At 53.3% G+C, this 20,479-nt stretch overlaps 5 protein-coding genes across 5 annotated transcripts; 1 reads left to right on the forward strand and 4 right to left on the reverse strand.

The window, feature by feature from the left end:
• Nucleotides 1-1,707: 1,707 nt before the first annotated feature.
• On the forward strand, nt 1,708-2,736 carry LRP88_06793 (25S rRNA (uracil2634-N3)-methyltransferase; the record flags this gene model as incomplete). Its single annotated transcript, XM_083243330.1, has 1 exon — nt 1,708-2,736. The coding sequence occupies one exon, from the start codon at nt 1,708-1,710 to the stop codon at nt 2,734-2,736; it is 1,029 nt and encodes a 342-aa protein (XP_083100554.1).
• A 713-nt stretch (nt 2,737-3,449) lies between these two features.
• On the reverse strand, nt 3,450-6,347 carry LRP88_06794 (uncharacterized protein; the record flags this gene model as incomplete). Its single annotated transcript, XM_083243331.1, has 3 exons — nt 3,450-4,232; nt 4,284-5,893; nt 5,954-6,347. 3 exons carry the CDS (start codon nt 6,345-6,347, stop codon nt 3,450-3,452), a joined length of 2,787 nt encoding a protein of 928 aa, XP_083100555.1.
• Nucleotides 6,348-7,143: 796 nt separating this feature from the next.
• LRP88_06795 (uncharacterized protein) lies at nt 7,144-8,087 on the reverse strand (the record flags this gene model as incomplete). The annotated part of the gene is made up of 2 exons (XM_083243332.1): nt 7,144-7,311; nt 7,374-8,087. 2 exons carry the CDS (start codon nt 8,085-8,087, stop codon nt 7,144-7,146), a joined length of 882 nt encoding a protein of 293 aa, XP_083100556.1.
• Nucleotides 8,088-12,894: 4,807 nt separating this feature from the next.
• On the reverse strand, nt 12,895-14,382 carry LRP88_06796 (aminotransferase class-III-domain-containing protein; the record flags this gene model as incomplete). Its single annotated transcript, XM_083243333.1, has 2 exons — nt 12,895-14,101; nt 14,168-14,382. 2 exons carry the CDS (start codon nt 14,380-14,382, stop codon nt 12,895-12,897), a joined length of 1,422 nt encoding a protein of 473 aa, XP_083100557.1.
• A 2,326-nt stretch (nt 14,383-16,708) lies between these two features.
• LRP88_06797 (chloride channel) lies at nt 16,709-19,284 on the reverse strand (the record flags this gene model as incomplete). The annotated part of the gene is made up of 6 exons (XM_083243334.1): nt 16,709-16,759; nt 16,829-16,939; nt 16,992-17,366; nt 17,419-17,751; nt 17,806-18,936; nt 18,988-19,284. 6 exons carry the CDS (start codon nt 19,282-19,284, stop codon nt 16,709-16,711), a joined length of 2,298 nt encoding a protein of 765 aa, XP_083100558.1.
• Between the last annotated feature and the right edge of the window lie 1,195 nt (nt 19,285-20,479).

Genomic DNA, 20,479 nt, shown 5'->3' on the forward strand with positions numbered 1-20,479 from the left:
TTTTTCGCTCCATCTCTGGAGTCAATGGATCCCCAATAATCTGGTCCAGAGGTACCCGGCCGCCAGTGACGGGCAGTGCCAGCGGGTGCCAGCGCGCCAACGCTGATTGATGACCCTGGAGACGGGAGTGGGGACCCAGCTCTTGCACTGCAGGACCCCAGTAAGTCCGCTGTAAGCCCACTGGAACAGGTCCCCCCAAACGACGGGCACCCTGCCGCCGCCATGCCAATCAGAGATGTACTTCAGTGGCGCTAGCCCTTTTGGCTCACTTGGTGGTCCCCTAATTGGTCCGGCCACCACGATTTTCCGACCACCGGGGCGCCGTGACCCCTGTCTCTCATCAGGGTCTCCATTCTTGGAGCACAAGGGCACCTCCGGATGCTGTCGGTAGGGATGCTTGTTTTTTTTTTCCTCTCTCGGACTGTCTACAAAGGGTGAATTGCACACGTTTGCCGCGGTGGCAGGTCTGTTGATGCAAGAATGCAGGCAGTCACAATGAGCAAACGAATCAGCTCGAGTCATTAAGGGGAAAGGCAAACAACTCAGGTTCATCGCCATTTACAGCATGACCTAACAAAGCTGCCCCTACTAGTGGCGCTGGAAGCCATCTTTTTATTAGACGCAGCTTCGTCACGGTGAAAATCGGCTCATGCCATCCAACTGAACTGGGGGCGGCCCTTGACCGTCACTCATTCACTCGCACGAGATCTGGTTGCTGAATCTGCGCACTCGGCCGCATGAGAATGCTACGTATACAAACTGTACCTACCCAGGCCAGACCCGGGACCGCTACACCGTACCTTTGTAACAGCTGTTCGTCCTGTTTCCTGACGGCGGTGGATCCGGTTGGGCACACACCACCAGTTGTTGCACGGCCTTCGGACATTCGGACAAGATGCGGTGTTGTATTGTCTGTATTGTTCCTATTCAGATAAGAATGATCAGCTTCAGTGAATACGTTTGCGGGTGCGCTGTTGCTCTAAGATATTCCTTCTTTTGTCAGTGACCAGTAGTTTCATCCCGGTTGCAGGATGCAGTGCCGGTTGACGATGGATGGATGGATGCATACCAATCAATGCAGGCTCAACTCAAGAGCATTAATGGCATTGTGATGCATATGAGTCTACCGTGCCATTAAATTATTCCAAGCAGGGCCGTGAATGAACATGTCGGTTTTATAGTCTCTTCAAGCCGTTGCGCTTTACACAGCCCTCTGCATGAATCAATTACCTGACGAGGTTGCGACCTCCACTCATCAACGGAGATTATGTCGGACTCGACGGTGCTAATGTACGAGCCAGTCACCTCACTACAAGGAACCATACTTGACGCATACACGTAGTGCAACTAAGATTGTGTGCATTGCATCCATAACCAGCCAATCTTGATCCCATCCCCAATCCCTCTCGTCTCGTCTTTACTCACGCTTCCTTCATCTCACGTCGTCATAACTGTCACATACCCTGAACCACCAGGTACACCCCCTACCCACGTGCGGCGCTCCGCATTTCGCAAGGCAAGGCTACGCGGTGGGCGCTTCCCGAGGGACCGGGGGAGCTAAAAATGTTAGCAACGGTGCCCGCGACTAATCACACTTCCCCGATCCGGATTAAACGGATTAAAGAAAAAAAAAGTTGACCGCCCGCCCTCACGTGCAACAAACCTCACTTCCATCCTGTGATAACAAGTCACCGCGCGCGCGTGATCATGGGAAAGAAGCGGAAGCTGTCGCATCAGAATGCGCAGGCCAGGGGGCCCAAGAAGCATCCGCAGCAGCACAAGCAGGAGCAGCAAAAGGCGCACAATGGCCCCAAGAAGGGAAAGAGTAAGCAGCAGCGCCAGGTCGACGAGAAGCCAACGATACCCTTTGAGCCTCACCACCGCATCCTGCTCGTCGGCGAGGGTGATCTGAGCTTCGCCGCGTCCATTGTTCAGCACCATGGCTGTGCCAATGTCACTGCGACTGTCCTGGAGAAGGATGCCGAGGAGCTTCAAGCCAAGTACCCTCATGTTGACGGCAACATTGCTGTGATTCACGGCGAGGCTCCCAAGACCGAGAAGGCCAACGAGGAAGACAAAGACGCCTCTACAAAGCCTACCGAGGGCGGCGAAAACGATGGCGACGACGAGAACGATAGCCAGGACTCCGATCAAGATAGCGACAACGAGGAAGACGACTACTACGACTCGGACGATCCAGACCAACCCCCCAGGCGCAAGCGCAAACTCACCCCAAATAACCAGCTCCTCTACAATATCGACGCGACCAAGCTCCCCGCCTCCCTCACGCGATCCGCCGGGTTCGACCGCATCATCTTCAACTTCCCCCACGTCGGCGGCAAGTCTACCGATGTCAACCGTCAGGTGCGCTACAACCAGTCCCTCCTCGTGTCCTTCTTCGAGCGCGCCATCCCCGCCCTCGCGCCCGGTGCCGCAATCGTCGTCACGCTCTTCGAGGGCGAGCCCTACACACTCTGGAACGTCCGCGACCTCGCGCGCCACGCCGGCCTCCAGGTCGAGCGCAGTTTTCGCTTCCAGGCGCGCGCGTACCCCGGGTACAGGCATGCGCGGACGTTGGGCGTCGTGAGGAACGCGAAGGGGAAGATAAGTGAGACTGGGTGGAAGGGTGAAGAGAGGGCGTCGAGGAGTTATGTGTTTAAGAAGAAGGAAGATATTGTCCCGGTGACGGGGAAGAAGAGGCGGAAGGGTGACGATTCCTCCGACGATGAGGACTAAGAAATTATATAAGAGAGCGGCGCAGAGACGGTTGTTTGACACATGGATACAAGCTCGGTTGGGGATGAACCAGCACGGAGCATCTTGTTCGTACGGCGGGCGTATGGCGCTTTTGACGGGACAGCATTAAGCATAGCATTGAACATGTGTTTCTCTTCAAATACCTGCATTGCACACTCCCGATACCTCCAAAGACGAGTGCAGATTGCGTACATGCGTTAATGATACAGGGGGTATATGATTCGTCCTCTGTCGCCTCGCCCACGGTGAACGCCAACCATCCCAGGATCATCCTCACAATAAAAAGCCCACCCAAATCTTTGGTCCTCGGCCTATTCCCAATTCGCCAGCTCGCAATCCCCGCAAATAGCATGTACACGAGTAATGTTCGTTCTTCCCGCAACACCAGAATGCGCCGTTTCGGTAATAGTCCCAATCATATAAGGACGTGCGTGGTATGTATAACAAATGTCGAAGTCTCCTCCCTCGTGAGTGACCCGTGGACGAAAGGTGCAAAAAAATGCCTGCCTTTTATATAGTAATGGTGGTACAACTCGCCTGGTATTGGCCCTCAAACTCCTGAAATGCAAATAGAATTATGCCCCAAACCAGCTCCATTAGTGCTCCTAGGTAACCGCAGTTTGACCTCTCAATAGCCCCGCAACTCCTGTTCTGTAGCCTCATTCTGCTCGTCCGTCATGCAGTTGTCTCCGTTACGCCGATCCCTGGGCTTCATGGCTCAGCTGGGATGGCTCGTTCGAAGCAATCGGTGCGTCCTCCTCGGCGCCCCTTATGGCATCTTCCGTGCACTTGGTGCGGTTGGCTTCATCTTCGAGTCTCTGTGCCTCCTCGTTTTCCCTCATGAGGGCCTCCTCCTGCTCACGGAGAGCCTGCTGCTCAGCAGTGATGTCATCCTCCATGGCTGATTGCGGAGGAGGAGGAGGAGGGGGTGGTGGGCTAGGTTCATCCATCTCGTCCTCCCTCACCCTTTTCACTGTCGGCCCCTCAGATGAAGCGAGAGACGGGGATCCTGACGCCTCAACTTCAACTTCTCGCTTCCGTTTACGATCAGGGCTGGTCGAGGACCTAGGACCATCATTGTCTGACAATGCAGCCTCGTCCACCTCGTCCGGCATAGGCACGTCGTCCTTTGCGTGGGAAGAACCAGCCAGCCTGTCAGCAGCAGAACCTCCATTGCGATCTGCCCTTTCGTCAAGGCCTTCGCCATCCTTGGTCTGCTTTTGTGCCGCTCGGGCGGCCTTGCGCTTCTGATGCTCACCGTATTTCTCCACGGCGCGGTCCAAAAAGTCGTTGACAAACTTCTTCATCTTCTTGGCCTGCTTGTCACTGAGTGGTGAGCTGGGATCGCCCACTCGATTATTCTTATAATCCGAAGCGACAAGCTTCTTGGCAATATCTTTGCCTAGCCGCTTGAGCTCCTCCTTAGGAAGTTTGTGATGGAATTTGTCGAGGACATGCTTGATATGAGGGAATAGCTGTACGTTGTTGTTAGAAGAGACCTAGATCAAGTCTTTTGGCCAACATACCGTATTCTCGTAAATCTTCATTTGCTTTTCGATTGGGAGAGACCGCCACTTCTCTGGCTTGGGCTCCTTAGTCGGAGTTTCAGCGGCTTTGGGTGTTGAGACTGTGGGATGTTTCGGTGTCCCCTTCTCTGTGACTTGATCGATGATGCTCTGGATAGCTAATTGCTCCTTCATGGCTTTGGATGGTGCCTTTGCAATTGGCTCTGCAGCTGGCTGGGTCGGCTTCTGCCAAGTGGTAACCCCCTGCTTGTTATAGAAGTAAGTGTTACCCGCTGCATCCTTGGCAGTGAACCACCCCCGAGGTAGCGCTGCGTTGAAGGGTGCTCGTCGCGGGCGTCCGCCGTTGTGGAAGAAGGCATTGTTCCTCTGGGGCACACTGTTCCGAGGACCCTTTGGCACTTCAACGTTGTTGAATGGCGATGTAGTCTTGGACGTCAACTGGGCTGCCTCATCCTCTCGGCCTGCTCCCCTGCGCTCCTCAAACGAGTTAGCAGTGGGCGCATTGGGATCAAACTTCCGTCGTCGAATTCGATAGCCCATCTCCAACTTGCTCCATTCATCGAGGAGCTTCTTGGACCGGGTTGCCACGTCTTCATGGTCGGATCGTGTCAAGCCTTCAACTGTCGCCTCGATCTTCGAGTCCTGGATCTTGTTCCTCGTCAAGCGAGGGAATTTGTCAAGAATTGTCAGGATCTGAATGACAAGGTTGTGATCGTCAAGGAAGGTGTTGAGTGTTGTCTTGAGAATCTGGTAGGCGTGCATCCGCATGACACAGTGAATGACACGCTCATCGTCGCATCGCTGGATACGTTCGAGGAGCTTGACGGCGATCCACTTCTCTTTGCACTGCATAAGGGTAGCCATGACCTTTCGGGCGTCGTCTTCGCTGAGGCTACGCGGCTGTATGCTGTTGACGTATTCCTCGTCGTCCTCGTCAGGCTTCTTCTTCCGAGGCTTCTTCGCAACCGACGTGTCCCAACCATCGCCGCCATCAATACCAAGCGCCTCGACTGTGGCGGTTGGAAGTTTAGTGGCGCGCTCAGTTTGTGTCTTGCCGCCGATGAAGCCCACGCAGTTTGGCTCACCGCAGTAACAGGGTTGAGGATCAGCGCCATATCGATCGACGTTGTAGTTGAAGACCAATTCTTCGCCGGACTGGATCTTGCGCAATGTGAAGATGCCCATCCGAAGCTTGTCTCCAACCACCCACTTGTCCACATAGCAGTTGGGGTTGCACGAGTGATTGCAGAAGCGACCCAGGTTTCCCTTCTTGGTTGCGTCCACAAATTCGCTCTTGTTCAGAGACATAAAGTAGAAGTGCTTGATGCCCTCATCATCGTACTGAAGCATACGACGCCGGAAAGTGGGCTCGTTGATCACCTCGCCTATGTACTCATAGACAAAGTCGTTGGGCTGCAGGTCCGCGTCCGCTCGAAGACCAAATCCCTTCTTTTCGGTCTTGATGACAGACACATTAGCGTATTGCTTGCGCTGGAATCGCTGGTTTTGGCAGCCGCCTCCACAATTTCCAGCCTCGGCGCTGCACTCCATCTTGGTCGCTCGGTTGATGCAATCCGAATCCTCGCCACAAGCAAGGTTCTCGCCATCGCCTAGAAATGCTAATTAGCACAATCACGACTCATTCGCAGCCGGAATAGTTGGAGACATACGCCATTCCTCTCGACACTCGCAGTCCAGGGAGTCGTTATCTGTAGATCCGAGGTGCTTCGAGCCGTAAAGACAGTCGGGTATGACCTGGAAGAAGTTGTAGGACTCGGTGGTCACGTCCGGGAGGTGGTCGAAAAGGACGGGTTCGCGGGTGGCGGCCAATTTCTGGGAGGCTTTTCGAGACAACCTTGGAGGCTTGGTCGAGCTCGGCGTGTCCGCGCTTTCGCTGCGCGACTTGACACCATCGTGTGACGCGGTTGGCGATCGGGATCCGTCGTGGCTATCGTTGGTAGTGGTCATGGAAGCGCTGCCCTCCTGCTTCACGCGCGCGCCGTTCGCGCCCTCCTCGAGCTTGATTTCCCCCATTTTGCTGGTCGTATACTCGTCATCCTCCATCAGTACATGAGAAGCGATGGCTCGAGGGCCGGGTTTCGAAGGGATTTCCGATTGCTATCGAAGGAAGGAACGGTCGCGTTGGATACGTAGAGGCACCAGGAGCCTAGCAAAGACAAAGACGCGAGGAATGGCTGTTCCGAGAACAGCGAGAGTGTGGAGCGTGGACGTGGTGGAGCGAGCAACGGCGCATGGGGGGAGAAATGAAGCGGGAAGCCGAGCCTAGAGAGAGAGCGATCGAGGCCAACTTCAGGGTCGAATGGTCACGCGCGAGAGCAGCGAGGCGAGGAAATGAGGCCAGGACACTTCAAGGCCGTGCATCCACGATTACAGAGGATGATGGAGGGACAAAGCCGATCTCGAGTCCAGAACGCTCATTCCGCCGACTCGGTCAAGCCATGGCAAAATAGCATGTTGGAGGCGGAATTTTATACCCCCGAATCCCCGACCAAAAAAGACCCGATGCGCTCACGAAGGTCAAGAAATAAACAAGACACTTATACAATAGCATTGGTAATCCTCCCCTAAAGAAGGGTAAAATTCTACATAAAACTTATGATTAATAAGGAGATTCTTTTCTTGTTATTTGATCTTATTTTTATGAACTTACCTATAATATTCGAGTAGGGTTAGATTACCTCTCTTTGTCGTCCCGATGGCTCGTTTATTTCTTCACCTACGCGCCTAGGTTCCCCAGTCACGCAGAGTCGATCTGTAAGCCACCCGAGTCAGAGGCGCCTAGCGCCGGAGATAGTTGCTAACATCGCTTGCTTCTGTCCGGGCAACAATCACGTCTTCCTTATTGCACCATTTCTCGCGGTTTCAAGCCCCGAAGAGTTCTCAATGTCGAGGAAGTGCTCAGGATGCGCCTTAGGAGTTCTTGGTAGTCCCAGCCCAGTGCTGCACCGCCCAGCAGGGCCAAACTGGCTTGATCTTCGCGGCCAGGCCGGCCAGGCCCTGCCATGTTCTGTGGTAAAGAAAGCGGTCAGCCGGCTGTTTATTTAGGTCTGGTCAAACGGAGAAACGAACCGGCTTCATGTTCACGTCAAACAAGGCAAACTTGGAGTCGGCCGAGTCCTTGAATCTTCGGACATCGACTCGGATCGGAGCAGTTACCCCGAGCTCTCGGGCCGCCCTCTCGCACTCCGCTGCCACTTGCTGGTACGTTGGCTCACCGCCCTCAGCAGCTGTAATGGCTCGCGAGTTTGCAGTGACGGCGACAGTTCCATTGTACGGTGCGACGCCGTCGACGTGGTTGAACCGGGTGACAACTGGTAGGGCCCAGTAATTGTCCTTGCCAGGACCAGGTGGCATCACCGTAACCGTTGCCTCCTCGCCTGATAGAAACTCTTCCAACATGATAGCTGGCGACTCTTTGAACAGTGATCGGGTGTGGTCAACTAGCTCCTGAGAATCGTGACAGACGCGCACGCCATGACTACCACGACCTCGGATTGGCTTTGCGACCACTGGGAAGGGGAGGCCAAGTCTCTGAATGTCTTGTTCAACATTGGGGCTCTCATTGATAGTCCATGAGCGCGGCATTGTGAAGCCGCCAATGTTGCGGAGTAGATCATTGACGAATTCCTTGTCATCGTACTGTTCGACAATCAAAGGACCCTGGCAGACGACCCTGATGCGATCCTGGTGTTCAGCGATGCGTGCAGAGGTTTGGAGAGGATGCGCTGCGAAAGGAATGGTATTGGCCCATAGGTGAGTGGCACCTTTTTCGATTGCTGCCATGATTCCATCTTCGGTGTCGGGGAAAGACTATCCAGCTTGGTCTTCTGGTTTGAGATCATTGCTGGGGTAGATAACCTCAATATCAGGAGACTGGCTCAACGTGTAAGCGATATCGGAACCTGAATCGAGATAACCTAAAAAGACCCAACATCAGCAACTGGTGACAACTCGTGCGGGGGTTGATCAATTCACCTCCAGGTTTCTTTGGCTTTTGAATGCCATTGATAACAGGGGGTTCGAGGCCTTGGTAAAGCACAGCGACACGGGGTTTTGGCGTTGAAGCCATTTGTTGTGAGATGTTGCTCATGGAGCGATTGACGGAGAACAGTAGGCTTGGCAGACTGTGGATTGGGGTGTGTCTGGCAGTAGCGTGCGATTGAGTGCACAGCAATCGAGGTAGAAACTTGCATGTATTATGGATTGAGCAATAGCGCGTCTCAATGGGTAAAAGTGCAACAAGTGGATTTTGATCCTGTTGAAGGAGTCGTCCTGGGGAACCGATCGTCATCCCCAGGCGTCTCACTTAACGTGTGGGTGGATCCTCTCGGTTGTCATTCTGCCGTGTAAGCTGCCGAAGTTTGTGCCGTTGAAAGTGCAAATACTGGAGTATCGAGTATCAAGAACGGCACATTTACTCTCCAAGGCGCGCATAATAAGTTGCCTTTTGTTGTATTATTATTATTGTTCAATTCCCTTCAATGACGTATCGTGTGAATATTCCTATTCGCATCAATAACAATCCAAGCCAAGCTTAAATGCCATTGTTCAAGCTATCATGAGTGGGCCCCAGTTAGCAATTGCCAGCTCATTGTGCATGCCTGCAACATCCCCGGCGTCTCAAAAGGAAGGCGCAACGCCGTGGCGGGACTTGATTATAAAAGGGCAAGTACGCTCGAGTCTAAGTTGACTTCATTCTTGTGTGTTTGATTTTCCTGCTCCTAAAAACAACCAAAATGTGCCCAGGTATCGCGACAAATCCTGCCTCAACGCTTGAGATCCATCTGTATCTGACCTGAATGGACCCTTGACGAACCCATGGACAGTGCCCTGGCCACCAAATGCGACAAGTCGACTCTGTTACCAGCCTGATTCGCAAGCCCATTTGATTCAGTGACCAGTCACTCATGCCGCACGGTTTCCACTGAAAAGGCCTCCACCGAGAAGAGGAAACAAAGAAAATGGAGAGTGAAGAGAAAAGTCCATGGCCAATAAGCCAAGCCCCTCGCAGTCTTTGTCCGTCTCCCCTTGTTGCACCAACAGCCCCTTGCCCAACCCAAGCCTACAGAAAGGGAACAGCCACTGACCTTGCACAGCTTGAGCCACATCGTTGGTGGGCACCGAGAACAAATACGGTATCGCCAGGCCTGCGTTTGGTCATAGTGCAGCCGCATGCGTAAAAGACCAATGACGAAAGCGAGATCCATGCAATGTGCGTCGATGGGCTGAGCTCGTGAACACGAGGCATGGACATGAGCCTGGACATGTGAGAAGAAACAGATGAGGTTGGGTCAAACAACACCTCGACAAGTCGAGTCAGGCGCTCTCAAGTTTTAGTGGGATTGGCCACCGAGGGCGACAAGACCCGTCCTGATGCATCCGCGGCTACCGCACTTCACTCCATCTTACAGCACCCAGATGGGTTGATCAAAAAGGAGGGTGGCTGCAAGCTGCGGTGCCTTGGCTCTTATTGAGGCAACCCATGGATCGTGGGGTCATGGACAAGCAGCAACCAAGCTGCACGGCAAATTGGAGTCTCTGGAGTGAGACAGAACAGGGCTCATGGGCAATGGTATCGAGACATGTGCTTGATCAACTTCCTTGTTTGGCCCCGGCTTTCGAATATGGCCATGACTGATAACGACACTTAACAACCCAAATGATGCGCCAGAGGCCAAAAGGATTGCCAGATCCTGGAACAGGCTTGACCTGTACGACGGGACACACCCACACTTGATCAACGAGCCCCTGATCCCCTGACGCGATGGCTGGATCGCATCTTGTGCATCTCCCTCTCGGCCGCTCCCGTGCTGAGGCTGTACCGGTATAGCTTGCAGCTGATGCACACCATTGGGAGCCTGCGAACCGCATGGCAACCAGCCAGCGTCTTGGTGGCTCTGAGGGACCCAGCTCATCTCGGTCGCGGTCCCTCCTGTGCGCCCTCTGTCTCTTGCAGTGGAGGTTTTCTCTGGTCTGACACTGCCCGAGGGTGTGCGCTTTGGCTGATCTGCCACCTGCCTGGCAGCTGTCATTAGCATCAGCGGACCAGCTATATTTTCCTTGGTACAGGCAAACATGAACGCGTTTTTCGTCCCAACCATCACTCTCTTGGGTGAATGATCTCGTTTACATCTCGGGTGCCATTCACCGGACGTCTCTCTTGCATCCTCATTCACGGTCGCAAACTACAGCCGGGCTCATCTTTCAACACCTCGATCTGCGTGTCCCAGGCTATACTCGTTACCGATTCTCGTCTTTACTTGGAGAGTGAATATCGGAATCCTTTTGCGCGACATCGACTAGGAGACTCTCAACCAAGAACCAACAAGATTCTGCTCTCATACGTGCGGCACAAGCTGCTGTGGCAAGGTTACTGGCTCGGACTCTGTAGGATCTTGTACTTCAGGTTCGGCTTGTGCGAGCGACGCGGTGTCCTTCGCTTCTTTTCCCTTTCGCTACTACTTGCAACCCATCGCTATCGATACTGCTGCACGGGACGGTTGAGCCGGCTCTCTGGGTTTCCTTAACAGACCACATTCCGAGATCGAGCGTGGGACAGGCCTCCGACGTTGGATTCGCCACGGCTCGAGTCTGGTTGGCGCCTCAACGTTAGACTTTCTTTCAACACAGTCGTTAGCGAAGCCCTTTCAGTAACCGTACCAAGCACCAACGTCGTGACTGTGATGAGCTCTCATTTCTGCTAGACATTTTGTTGGGCACACTCTTGAACAGCGAGTTTTTGAACCCGAAGAGTTATTTACTCTTGATATTTGCTTTCTCTTTGAGTTGAGCTGATAGGAATGATGGAGTCGTTCACCGATGAAGAGAAGGTATGTTATTACCCTTTATAGTTTCTAGAGGTCACTGACAGTGTTTTCAAAGCGACTGCTTCTCGCGGAGATAATCAAGAACAGCCAGCTGGATGTCAAGATTCTCGGAAGATTTATTAAATCTAACCGTATCGAGCCCAACTGGATGCAAATGCAGCTTCCAGCAGGTATGCACATCTATTTACACTCTCGTATCTCTGTACTAATTTACTTTCAAGGCCGCCATATGGCTGATTGCATGCGAGCTGTCGATGGTTTAGATATTAAACCGCGCGGCAGAAAGCGCAAGGTGACGTACAAAGAAGAACCAGACAGCCAGAGTGGCAAGGAGGCCGCTTCGACAAGTTCTCAAGAGCTTCCTCCTCTTCCCCGGCCTTCTGTACCCTCGAGACATGTACCAATCCTACCGCGCCCCTCGTCGACTGAATCTCGCGAGTCCCCCCCGTCTCAGCCAACCGCGCCGCCGCCGAAGAGGAAGAGAGGTCGTCCATTATATGCAGGCAGGGAGGCAGCTGGTCACCAGCCCGCTATTCTACGACACATTGCACCAAAGCCTTCCGGGGAGCCACGACGAGAGCAACCTAGACAGTTGCAACCAGCAAACGGCCCTACCCCTCGTGCTATTCTACCTAAAGTCTATCGCGAAGTTCCCCATCAAGGGGCCGTTCCACCCTCAAGCCAAGTCCCTCATGTCCAACAGCTGAATATCGGGCCAGCCGCAACATCTTACTATCCTCCTATTTCCACCAATCCACGCCCAGCTGTGGCTCGTCGAAATGCGCGAAGACAGCTCCTCGGGCTTGAGAACGGCCTTCAGGTAAGATAAGAAACGTTTCCACGCTTTCGAATGAAACTAATACCTCTAGGGCCCTATGATCCAGAGATTGGCAGAGCCCTCACCTCTTCGACCTCGATCCCTTAGTGGAGGACAGCGAGTGACTGACGAAGATGCCTTACCGGGGTTCAGACTTCAGCCTAGAGGCGACGACCGTGCCACTGCTGGAAAGTCTCGTCGATCTCGGGCATCATCAGAGAGGTCGAGCTCGAAATAGGGAAGCAACTATGAAATGAGATGATGACGAATACCTGCGACTAGGTTGTTTCACCTATACCTGAGTTCTAGATGGACTACACGGCTTCGCTTCTATACTTCTTTACATGGGCTAGCTGGCTAGCTACGTTCTTATAGTACCGGCTTTGTTGCCGCAGTGCTGTACTTGGGACTACTATAGAGGATTGTTGCTCTTATACTTTGTAAGGATGTCGCGAGGGGGAAATGCCGCGTTGGGCATCAGAGAGCGCGATTATGGAAAAGGATGTGCTTATGTCTTCAAAGCTGGACATGACCCTTTAGAGACTGTATGAGTCTGTAATGATTTCCTTTAAACTGTGCACTGAATTCTCTAATACATCGATATTGCTGTCGTGAAATTTACTGTCAATTCTTGAGCGATAAGAGGAGCCAATCGAGGAAACAAAGCCACAGCAATAAAGACGTAATCACGAGAGCAGAGGAAAGGCAAGACGCTTTAACCAAGTTGCATTAAACTCCTTTGTCTTTAGACATAAATCATCCCATCAAGCTTTTTCCAAACATAACCCACGCACACATCACCAAACATTCGCGGAATATAGATGCGATAGATACCGAGTCTCTAGCCCTCGGTCGAGTGATAACCCAATCTGGCTCCCCTGAACCAGCCCTTGACTCCAATATGTATATGCGACCGTGATCATTATATTGCCTTGCAGCTCGTCATTTACTCCTTGGCAATCTTCTCAACAGTGTCGAGGAGAATGTCGGCGTGCTTCTGCTGGAAGATGAGCATGGGGCGCAGGCGGATAGCATCAGTACCGCTGCCACCAATGTTGACACCGAGGGCCTTGGACTTGGCGAGGAACTGATCGCGCTTGGGGTTGTCAAAGGCGATAAAGGTGCCCTGGCCCTTGCCACGGAGGTTCTGGAACTGGCCAGGATACTTGCGGGAAAGACCCTCAAGCTCGCCGTAGAGGTAGTCACCAACGCGAGCGGTGTGGTTGACAAGGTCGAGTCGGTTGATCTCGTCGACGATGGCCTTGAAGAGGATGGCTCGCGAAGGATCACCCATCCAGGTGTTGAACTGACGATAAGGCTTGTTGGGACGGATGGCGGCATCACCATAGTAGAAACCGGCAGCCTGAGCCTTCTTGGAGAAGGTCACGATATCAGGAGGGGTCTCGAGGTTCCAGTGCTCATGAGCCCAGAACTTGCCGGTGGCACCGACACCAGTCTGAACCTCGTCCACGATCAGGAGGACGTTGTGCTTCTTGGTCAGGGCGCGAAGCTTGCGGAAGAAGTCGGGCGAGGCGTGGTTGTCACCACCCTCACTCTGAACGGGCTCAACAACAACAGCGCAAGGAGGCAGATGGTAGTTCTTGATGAGGTGCTCGACCTCGTCAAGACTGGCCTGCTCAATCTTGCGGTTCTCCTCGACGTTGTCCTCCAGAGGATACTGGAGCTTGGGGAAAGTGGCCTGGGGCCAGTCAAAGGCGGGAATGTCGATCTTGTGAACGGCCTTGGAGCGGGTAGTCGAGAGCGAGCCGAACAAGCGGCCGTGGAAGCCAGTCTTGAAGGAGAGGATAGAGAGCTCAGGGGCACCAGGGGCCTGGTTGAGCATGGCACTCTCAAGCTCTTGCTCAGTGAACTCAACATCGGGGCCACCGCGCTCCTGCTGTCGGCGGTACATGAAGGCGGCCTTGTAAGCTGTCTCGTTGGCGTCGGAACCAGTCATGGCTGTGAAGACATGGTCCAGACCGCGAGGAGCAACGGTGAGGAGACTGGACTTGAGAAGATCGGCCCAGTCATGCGAAGGGAAAGCGCCGAGGGCGGGACGGTTCACAATGGCGCTGACCATCTCGGGGCTGGAAGCAGCCTTGATGAGAGCGGGGTTGTTGTAACCGATGGCGATGGAGGCAATCTGAGCGAAGCTTTGTGCGTGTTAGCCTGGTCCTTTAATGCCAATTGGTTTGTCAAACACAGCAGGGGGTTCCTACACGTCGAGAAGTACATTGCCATCAGGGTCAGCAATGTAGTTACCCTTGCTCTTGGTGTAGTCGGCAAGCATGTTCATGCTGCGGGTATCAAAGACCTGAGTGAGCTCCTCAATGTGCTGCTTGGTCTTGGGGCCGGGAATGGCAGTCTTGACGGTGGGAGCCTCGGGCTCACCAGGGAACAGGGACTTCTCCGAGGCGGCGGCAGCCATTCGCATGTTTCGCGAGGTAGCAAAAGAGCGGCGGGCAGCGACGCGGGAGGCGGAGAGGGCAGCGGGCCGGGCGGCCACGCTAGCGCGGAGGGCCGACATGACGATGATGTTTGGCTGTTTGGAGGGGACTTGGATGGATATAGCGGTTCGAGAGTGTTGAAGGTGAGGATTGGTCTACTACAAGGAAGAGGCGGGTTGTTAGCAACTTGTGGCAGACTTGAGATCCATAGTAAAGAGGGAAGGTGTCGTCATGATAGGCGAACATTGGATCACCAAGGTACAGAGAGAAGAGTAAAGTACAACAAAACAAGAAAGGAGCAGGATAACTTACTTGGGCTAACGCTCTCACTGTCCCTCGAAGCACAAAATCAATGATAGATATCGTGACAATTGGGAAGAAACAGACCAGGAGGGAGACTGACCGACCCTTTTATATCATGACCAGCCCTAGAATCACCTCCCGCCCCCTCCAGATGTCTCTCCCCCTCCCGTCCCCCAAAAGATCCATCCAGTCATGACTTCTTCTTCCCGCCTTGTCTCGAGCTCGGGCGTTAGCGGCTGCCAGAAGCGAAACTAAAACCAACGTCTCCCCGCAATCGCTCCAGCCTGCGCTGCTGGGGCTTGACCGAGCGGAGCGGGAGGGTTGGGTAGCTAGCTAGAGGAGGATGGAGGAGGGAGACTCACTGGGATGGGAGGAAACAGGAAAGAGAGGGGTGAGGTTAGCAAGTTGCCTCTAGAGGAAAGCACCTTGGCTGAGCTACCAGTGAGCTCTCACCTTTTCCTCGGCCTCCACCTCGATTCTTTTTGGATTCTACACCCAACCCATCTATAACATCCTGAAAAGAATTCAAGTCATCCCGATCCATTGCCGAACAAGTTTTGACGCTGCACCAGTTGTCCTACTCAAGTCCCTTCGCAAACTCAATTGACTTTCTCCCTCTGTCAATGTCAAGGCGCGCTGTGATAACAACCCCCCTGCCACCTTATCCACCCCAGCTAGATCTCGATAGGCAAGGCAAACCGCAGTACCGAACACACCGTGCAGCCGATACGTACCGGCATCATCATTCGCCCTGCTCTCCCATTTCATGCCAGATTCGAACGAAACCCGTGAGGCCCGTGAACCTGCCCTCGTGGCTCAATCTGCCGATGCAGCTGGCCAATCATTTCCTCCTGCACTCAAAAAGATGTGGTAATTAGCCCTCCCCTCCACTTGGGAATTTGGGGAATTCTCGTTACAGAAGCTCTCACGGGTTGGCCTTCCTGTTTGTGGGACACGCTATCGCATGGGACCTTCACATTGTCAAGGCGCGGGGTATCTCCATATCAACGATGGGGTACTCTACCGAGCTTGAAAGCCGTTTTTCGATTACGTGGAAAACACCTTCTTGCTACACTGGCCTACTAGCCGAAATTTCCCATCCTGGCGATTCACCGAGCTTCACCACCCGCGAACTCGCCCTCTTTGGTAGGTTATCCTCACTCGCCAGGGATTGTTCTGGACCTAGATACGCCGTGTCTTCGTTGGAGCCTCACACCCCACGAACTGGTCCAGTGGCCGTCATTCACAACCCCCGGGCCGGTTCCGGTCCCGGAGCCGTCCACCATTATCGGCTGCAAGAGTTCCTTGGAGGGCGTTGACGTGCTGTAATGCGTGTAGTATCTACGGAGATCGGCAACCTGATAAGCCCATCGATTCCAATAATTAGCATGCAAGGTACGTAGCGTAGCGTAGCACATCAGGGTGGTCCAGAAGCCTCCCCGTTTCGGCAGGTCGAGGGAGATGGGGGGCGGGGGGCCGTGGAGCTCATGTCTGAGGTGGCTAGCCGTCTCACTTGACCTGACATACTGGACTAGTTAGTATACAAAGGTTGCTTCGTTCGCTCCTTCGTGAGCAAGGCCAGCCATGCACCCATGGTCTCGTCGTTTCTCGTCTGATGGCTTGAGCAACCTGGTTCCAAGCGAGACCACACCGATGCCGATATCAGTCACTGGCTTGGTCACGCCCCATCCCATGCCGGACAATGATATCCAGAAAAGTCAAGAGTCAATCATCTCGAACAATCAGTGAAAAGCAAAGTTCAACCTGCTAATGATGCTTCTGGGACAAATTCAAACGACAACGCCATCGCCAATGTTGATGCCAATGCAATGCAATGCCAATAGTACCCGAGGAAACTCGCGCCCAACCATCATCATCTCCTCCTTCATCTCTCCAAGGTCCAAGCCTGAGCCTGGTTCTGGTAGAATCTCATTATTACCAAAAGGGCGATACCCAAATCCTTCGTATCTCGATCTTTACAATACCCCTGGTGCTCTAGCAGAGGGTTCATTACTCGCTCCCATGCTCGCGCATATACCTGACAAAAGTCTTCTTGTGGGTCTGTGATTTCTTGTCAGCCTCCGTTGCATGATCATGACTACTAAGTACTGCTCATAGCGAAAGGCCTACCATTCCGGCGTATTTGCCGTCTTTCAGAACACAAATGTATCGAAGACCCAACTTGGAGAACAGTTCGTAAACCAAATCCATCGGCGACTTAATATCGAGCGCAACCGGTGCCTTCCAGTCATGTTAGCAGCAGTCAAGTGAACCCGAACAGAAGAGGACTCACGGGATCAATGTATGGCGTAAAGTCAGTCGGATCGAACACGTCGTTGTCCTCGTCAATGCTGGGAATCCGGTCCATCAAGCAAAGATCCGTACTTTCTTCCACTAGCTGATCCAGCGCATATCCTAGATCAGGCACAGGAATCAAGCCCACCAGGATACCATGTCGCACGATGGGCAAACCTCCATCAAGCTCACCAGCTCGGTGCAGAAGCTCGAGCTTGACTCGCAGGCTGGTTGCAGGCACCAAAGGCGAGTTGGTAATGTCGATGAGACGCTCTCGTCGAATCCGCGGAACAATGTCTGCAAGATCTTCCGTGAAAATTGGCTTGTGCTTGTTATCCAGGAATGGGTACGAGTTCATGCTCGTGAGGAGGTCCTATCACAGTCAGTTACTACACCGACCCGCATGCTGGGCTATCAAGACTTACATAGATACTGTTGGGCTCGATAGCATCTGCCGTCCACTTGGCCACAAGGATGGCAAGTGAGAATGGCAGCACATAGTCAAGACTACCGGTGAGCTCGAACAGAATGACAGCCAGTGTCACAGACAACCTCGTTACGCCGCACATTGTAGCACCGGCCGCAATGAGACCATACACACCAGGTTGGATGCAAGATCCGTCCTGGCTGAATGCACAGTTGCCCCAGACGCCCCAATCAGGGACTCGGAGCACAGTCCATTGCACAACATGACCAACAATTCTGCCCATCAAGCCTCCTACAACCATGGATGGGACATAGATTCCGGCAGGTACTTTCTAAAACACATGTTAGAGAGATCCTGAGGTGTCTAGTCGAGGCAAATAACTTACAATTCCAAAAGTAATGACTGTCAAGAATCCCTTGATCAAGAGCGCTACAAACAGGTGAAGAAGGATTGGGGGAATGTCATCAATTGACTTGGGACACAGTGTTTGCTCTTCCCAGTCCATGTCTGACCCGTCACAGGGTGAAGCCAGGTTCAGGAGAAGCTCGGCAACAGGCAGCCTCGTCAAGGCATTCCAGTAGCTCATCAGGCCTGTCACCAAGGCCACGAGAAACACTTCAAGGAGCGGGAACTTTTTGATCACCCGGATTCGTCGGAAGGACTGGGCCCAGTACTTGGACGCCTTGATGAAGAGGGCTCCGACGGCGCCGCCGATGATTCCCACAAAGATGAAGCTGAGAATCTCGAAATATTCCCAGTCAACGAGGTACCGCACCTCGAACAGAACGATCTTGTGAGTGCCGTATGGGTTGAGGAATTTGAGTGACAAGGCTGCGACGATGCAGCAGAAGAACGTCCTGAACAGCGTCTTGGCCGGGAAAAAGTACGATACTTCTTCCAGGCCGAAGAGAACTCCTCCCAGGGGAGCACCAAAAGCCACAGCGACACCGGCAGCTGCAGCGGCCGAAATGACCTCTCGTCGCTTGCCGTCGTTCCGGTCGTATTTTGAGAAGATACGACAAAGAATGTTGCCCACACAAGCAGCCATGTGGACATATGGGCCCTCCTTTCCAAGACTCATCCCTGATGCAACACTAAGGATCAAGGCAACCATCTTGATAAAGAGAGTCCTGACACCGAGGAACCCGTGAAGAACGAAACCGCTCAGAATGACACGGACTTCAGCCACTCCACTTCCTGCCGCAGAATAGTAAATCATGGGCGGATCTTCCGGCTTCGAGTCGGCAACTTGTCGAGGAGTCGAAGATTCGCTGCTGGCAGGTTCGTCGTAGGTCTGCTGTGGATTATCGGCAGCGAGGTTCTCGTCGAGCGTCGTGAGATGGTAGGCCGAAGGCACGACCGTCTTAGTCCAGAGAGTGATCCAGCATGCAAGAAGCGCAAGAATGAGAACAAACACCATGTAGATGATGAAGCTGCTCCAGATATCTCCAAAAGGATAGCCCAGGGTGTAAGACCAGGTTGTCCAGTCTTCACAGGCACCATCCGGGCAGCACCTCTGAATCTCAAGTTAGCCTCATCGATGGCAAAACACTATGTTAATACATACCTGTCTATTGAGATACCAGGCCCGAGAACAGTAACCATCCTTGAAGTCAAACACGGATGATTCGGCAACATCAACCGTGTAGGCCATCAAGGCGACAATGAAACCGCTCAGAGCACTGAGTATCCAGCCTTGGGCACCGTCAAATATGATGCGAACCCGACCCCAAACATCCTTTCGACTTCGCAGCTGTTTGACACGATACGAATCGGCAATGGCGTCGTGGACCCAGTCGGTACTGGTGAATTGATCGTACCACACGCGCTCGTCGGGGAAAATAGTGCCTTTTGACTCGGCCATAGAGGACTCGTGACGATCCGAAAGGGCGTGTATTATTCTCGAGCCCCATGATGGGTGTCGGCTATGATGTCGTGAACCATGATATCCACCCCCACCTAGAATAGAAAAAACGGTCAGCCAAGCTCATCTCCGGTGACATGGTCGTTCTGCTAGCCTGTGTAGCTCTGGTCTCTGGAGAGAGACGGATTTTGGCCCCGATTCGAGCTGGGTCCTGCGATGCGAATTCGTGATCTCGAAGTCGTGAGAAGCGGTGATCGTTCGTCCGGCTCGCCCATAGATTGATTCCGACTCAGAGGATGCGGCCGTCGAACAGACCGTGGAGAAGGCGGCTGAGAGCCTTCGCTCCCACGTTCTGCCATGATGGTGAAAAAGGGACGAAGGTGGAGGGCGCCCGCGGTGGTAAGCTTAAATTATCACCGAAGATGGGGATCCAGAAAAACAAAGTCCAACACAACAGCACCACCGACGGATCAATAAAAGAGAGAAACCAGAACAAGAAAGAAAAATCTGAGAGAAGGGGCAAAGTCTGGTCCAAGCCTTTCCTTTCGACGCCCATCAGTGTCTTGCTGGGGTCTCGATGGTTCGTCAGTTGGCACACCGTCACCGTCAGGGTCCAGGTGACCTTGAATGGGTGTGTGCGCGTGGAGGCGCCAAGCGTGGCTCGGTATCAGGATCGCGGGGAGAATCGCAGGATGGAGGGAGAGACGGGGAGATCGGCGAAGAAAAGAGTGCGAAGCTGTAGGTATTGTTGTTGAATAAATAGGTACACCAAAAGTGTCGTCGACGAAGGTTTGTAACGGTTCTGTACCCGTCTGTGGATGGCAACCGTCTCGGGGATGATTCGGCCGAGTTGAGTTTATCGAGAGCCACAGGGTTCAGGAGGACAGCTCGAAGACCGTGGTCTTGGGCCTTTTGAACGGTCCTCTTCTAGGTAAGGTATACAACGCGAGATCTCGGTTACCCGTCTGTCGCACCTTGTAGGGCAAAAGAGGTCTCTCAGACACTCTTCAACGAGGCCGAGGAGGGAGAGGAACGCCAATGAAGCGAATTCAAAGGGAGATGTGATGAAGCGAAGTAGAGGGACAAGGGAATGAATGGCAGGTATGAAACCAACCCCCATGCCCATGCCCATGCCCATGTCATGGCTTCGGAGTACATCGGCCTCCTGCAGACCTTCGCTAGGCTCAAAAGTACC

The sequence above is a fragment of the Fusarium phalaenopsidis genome (assembly GCF_050370095.1).
Source record: "Fusarium phalaenopsidis strain FUZ10S chromosome Unknown contig_32298, whole genome shotgun sequence".
Lineage (NCBI taxonomy): Eukaryota > Fungi > Ascomycota > Sordariomycetes > Hypocreales > Nectriaceae > Fusarium > Fusarium phalaenopsidis.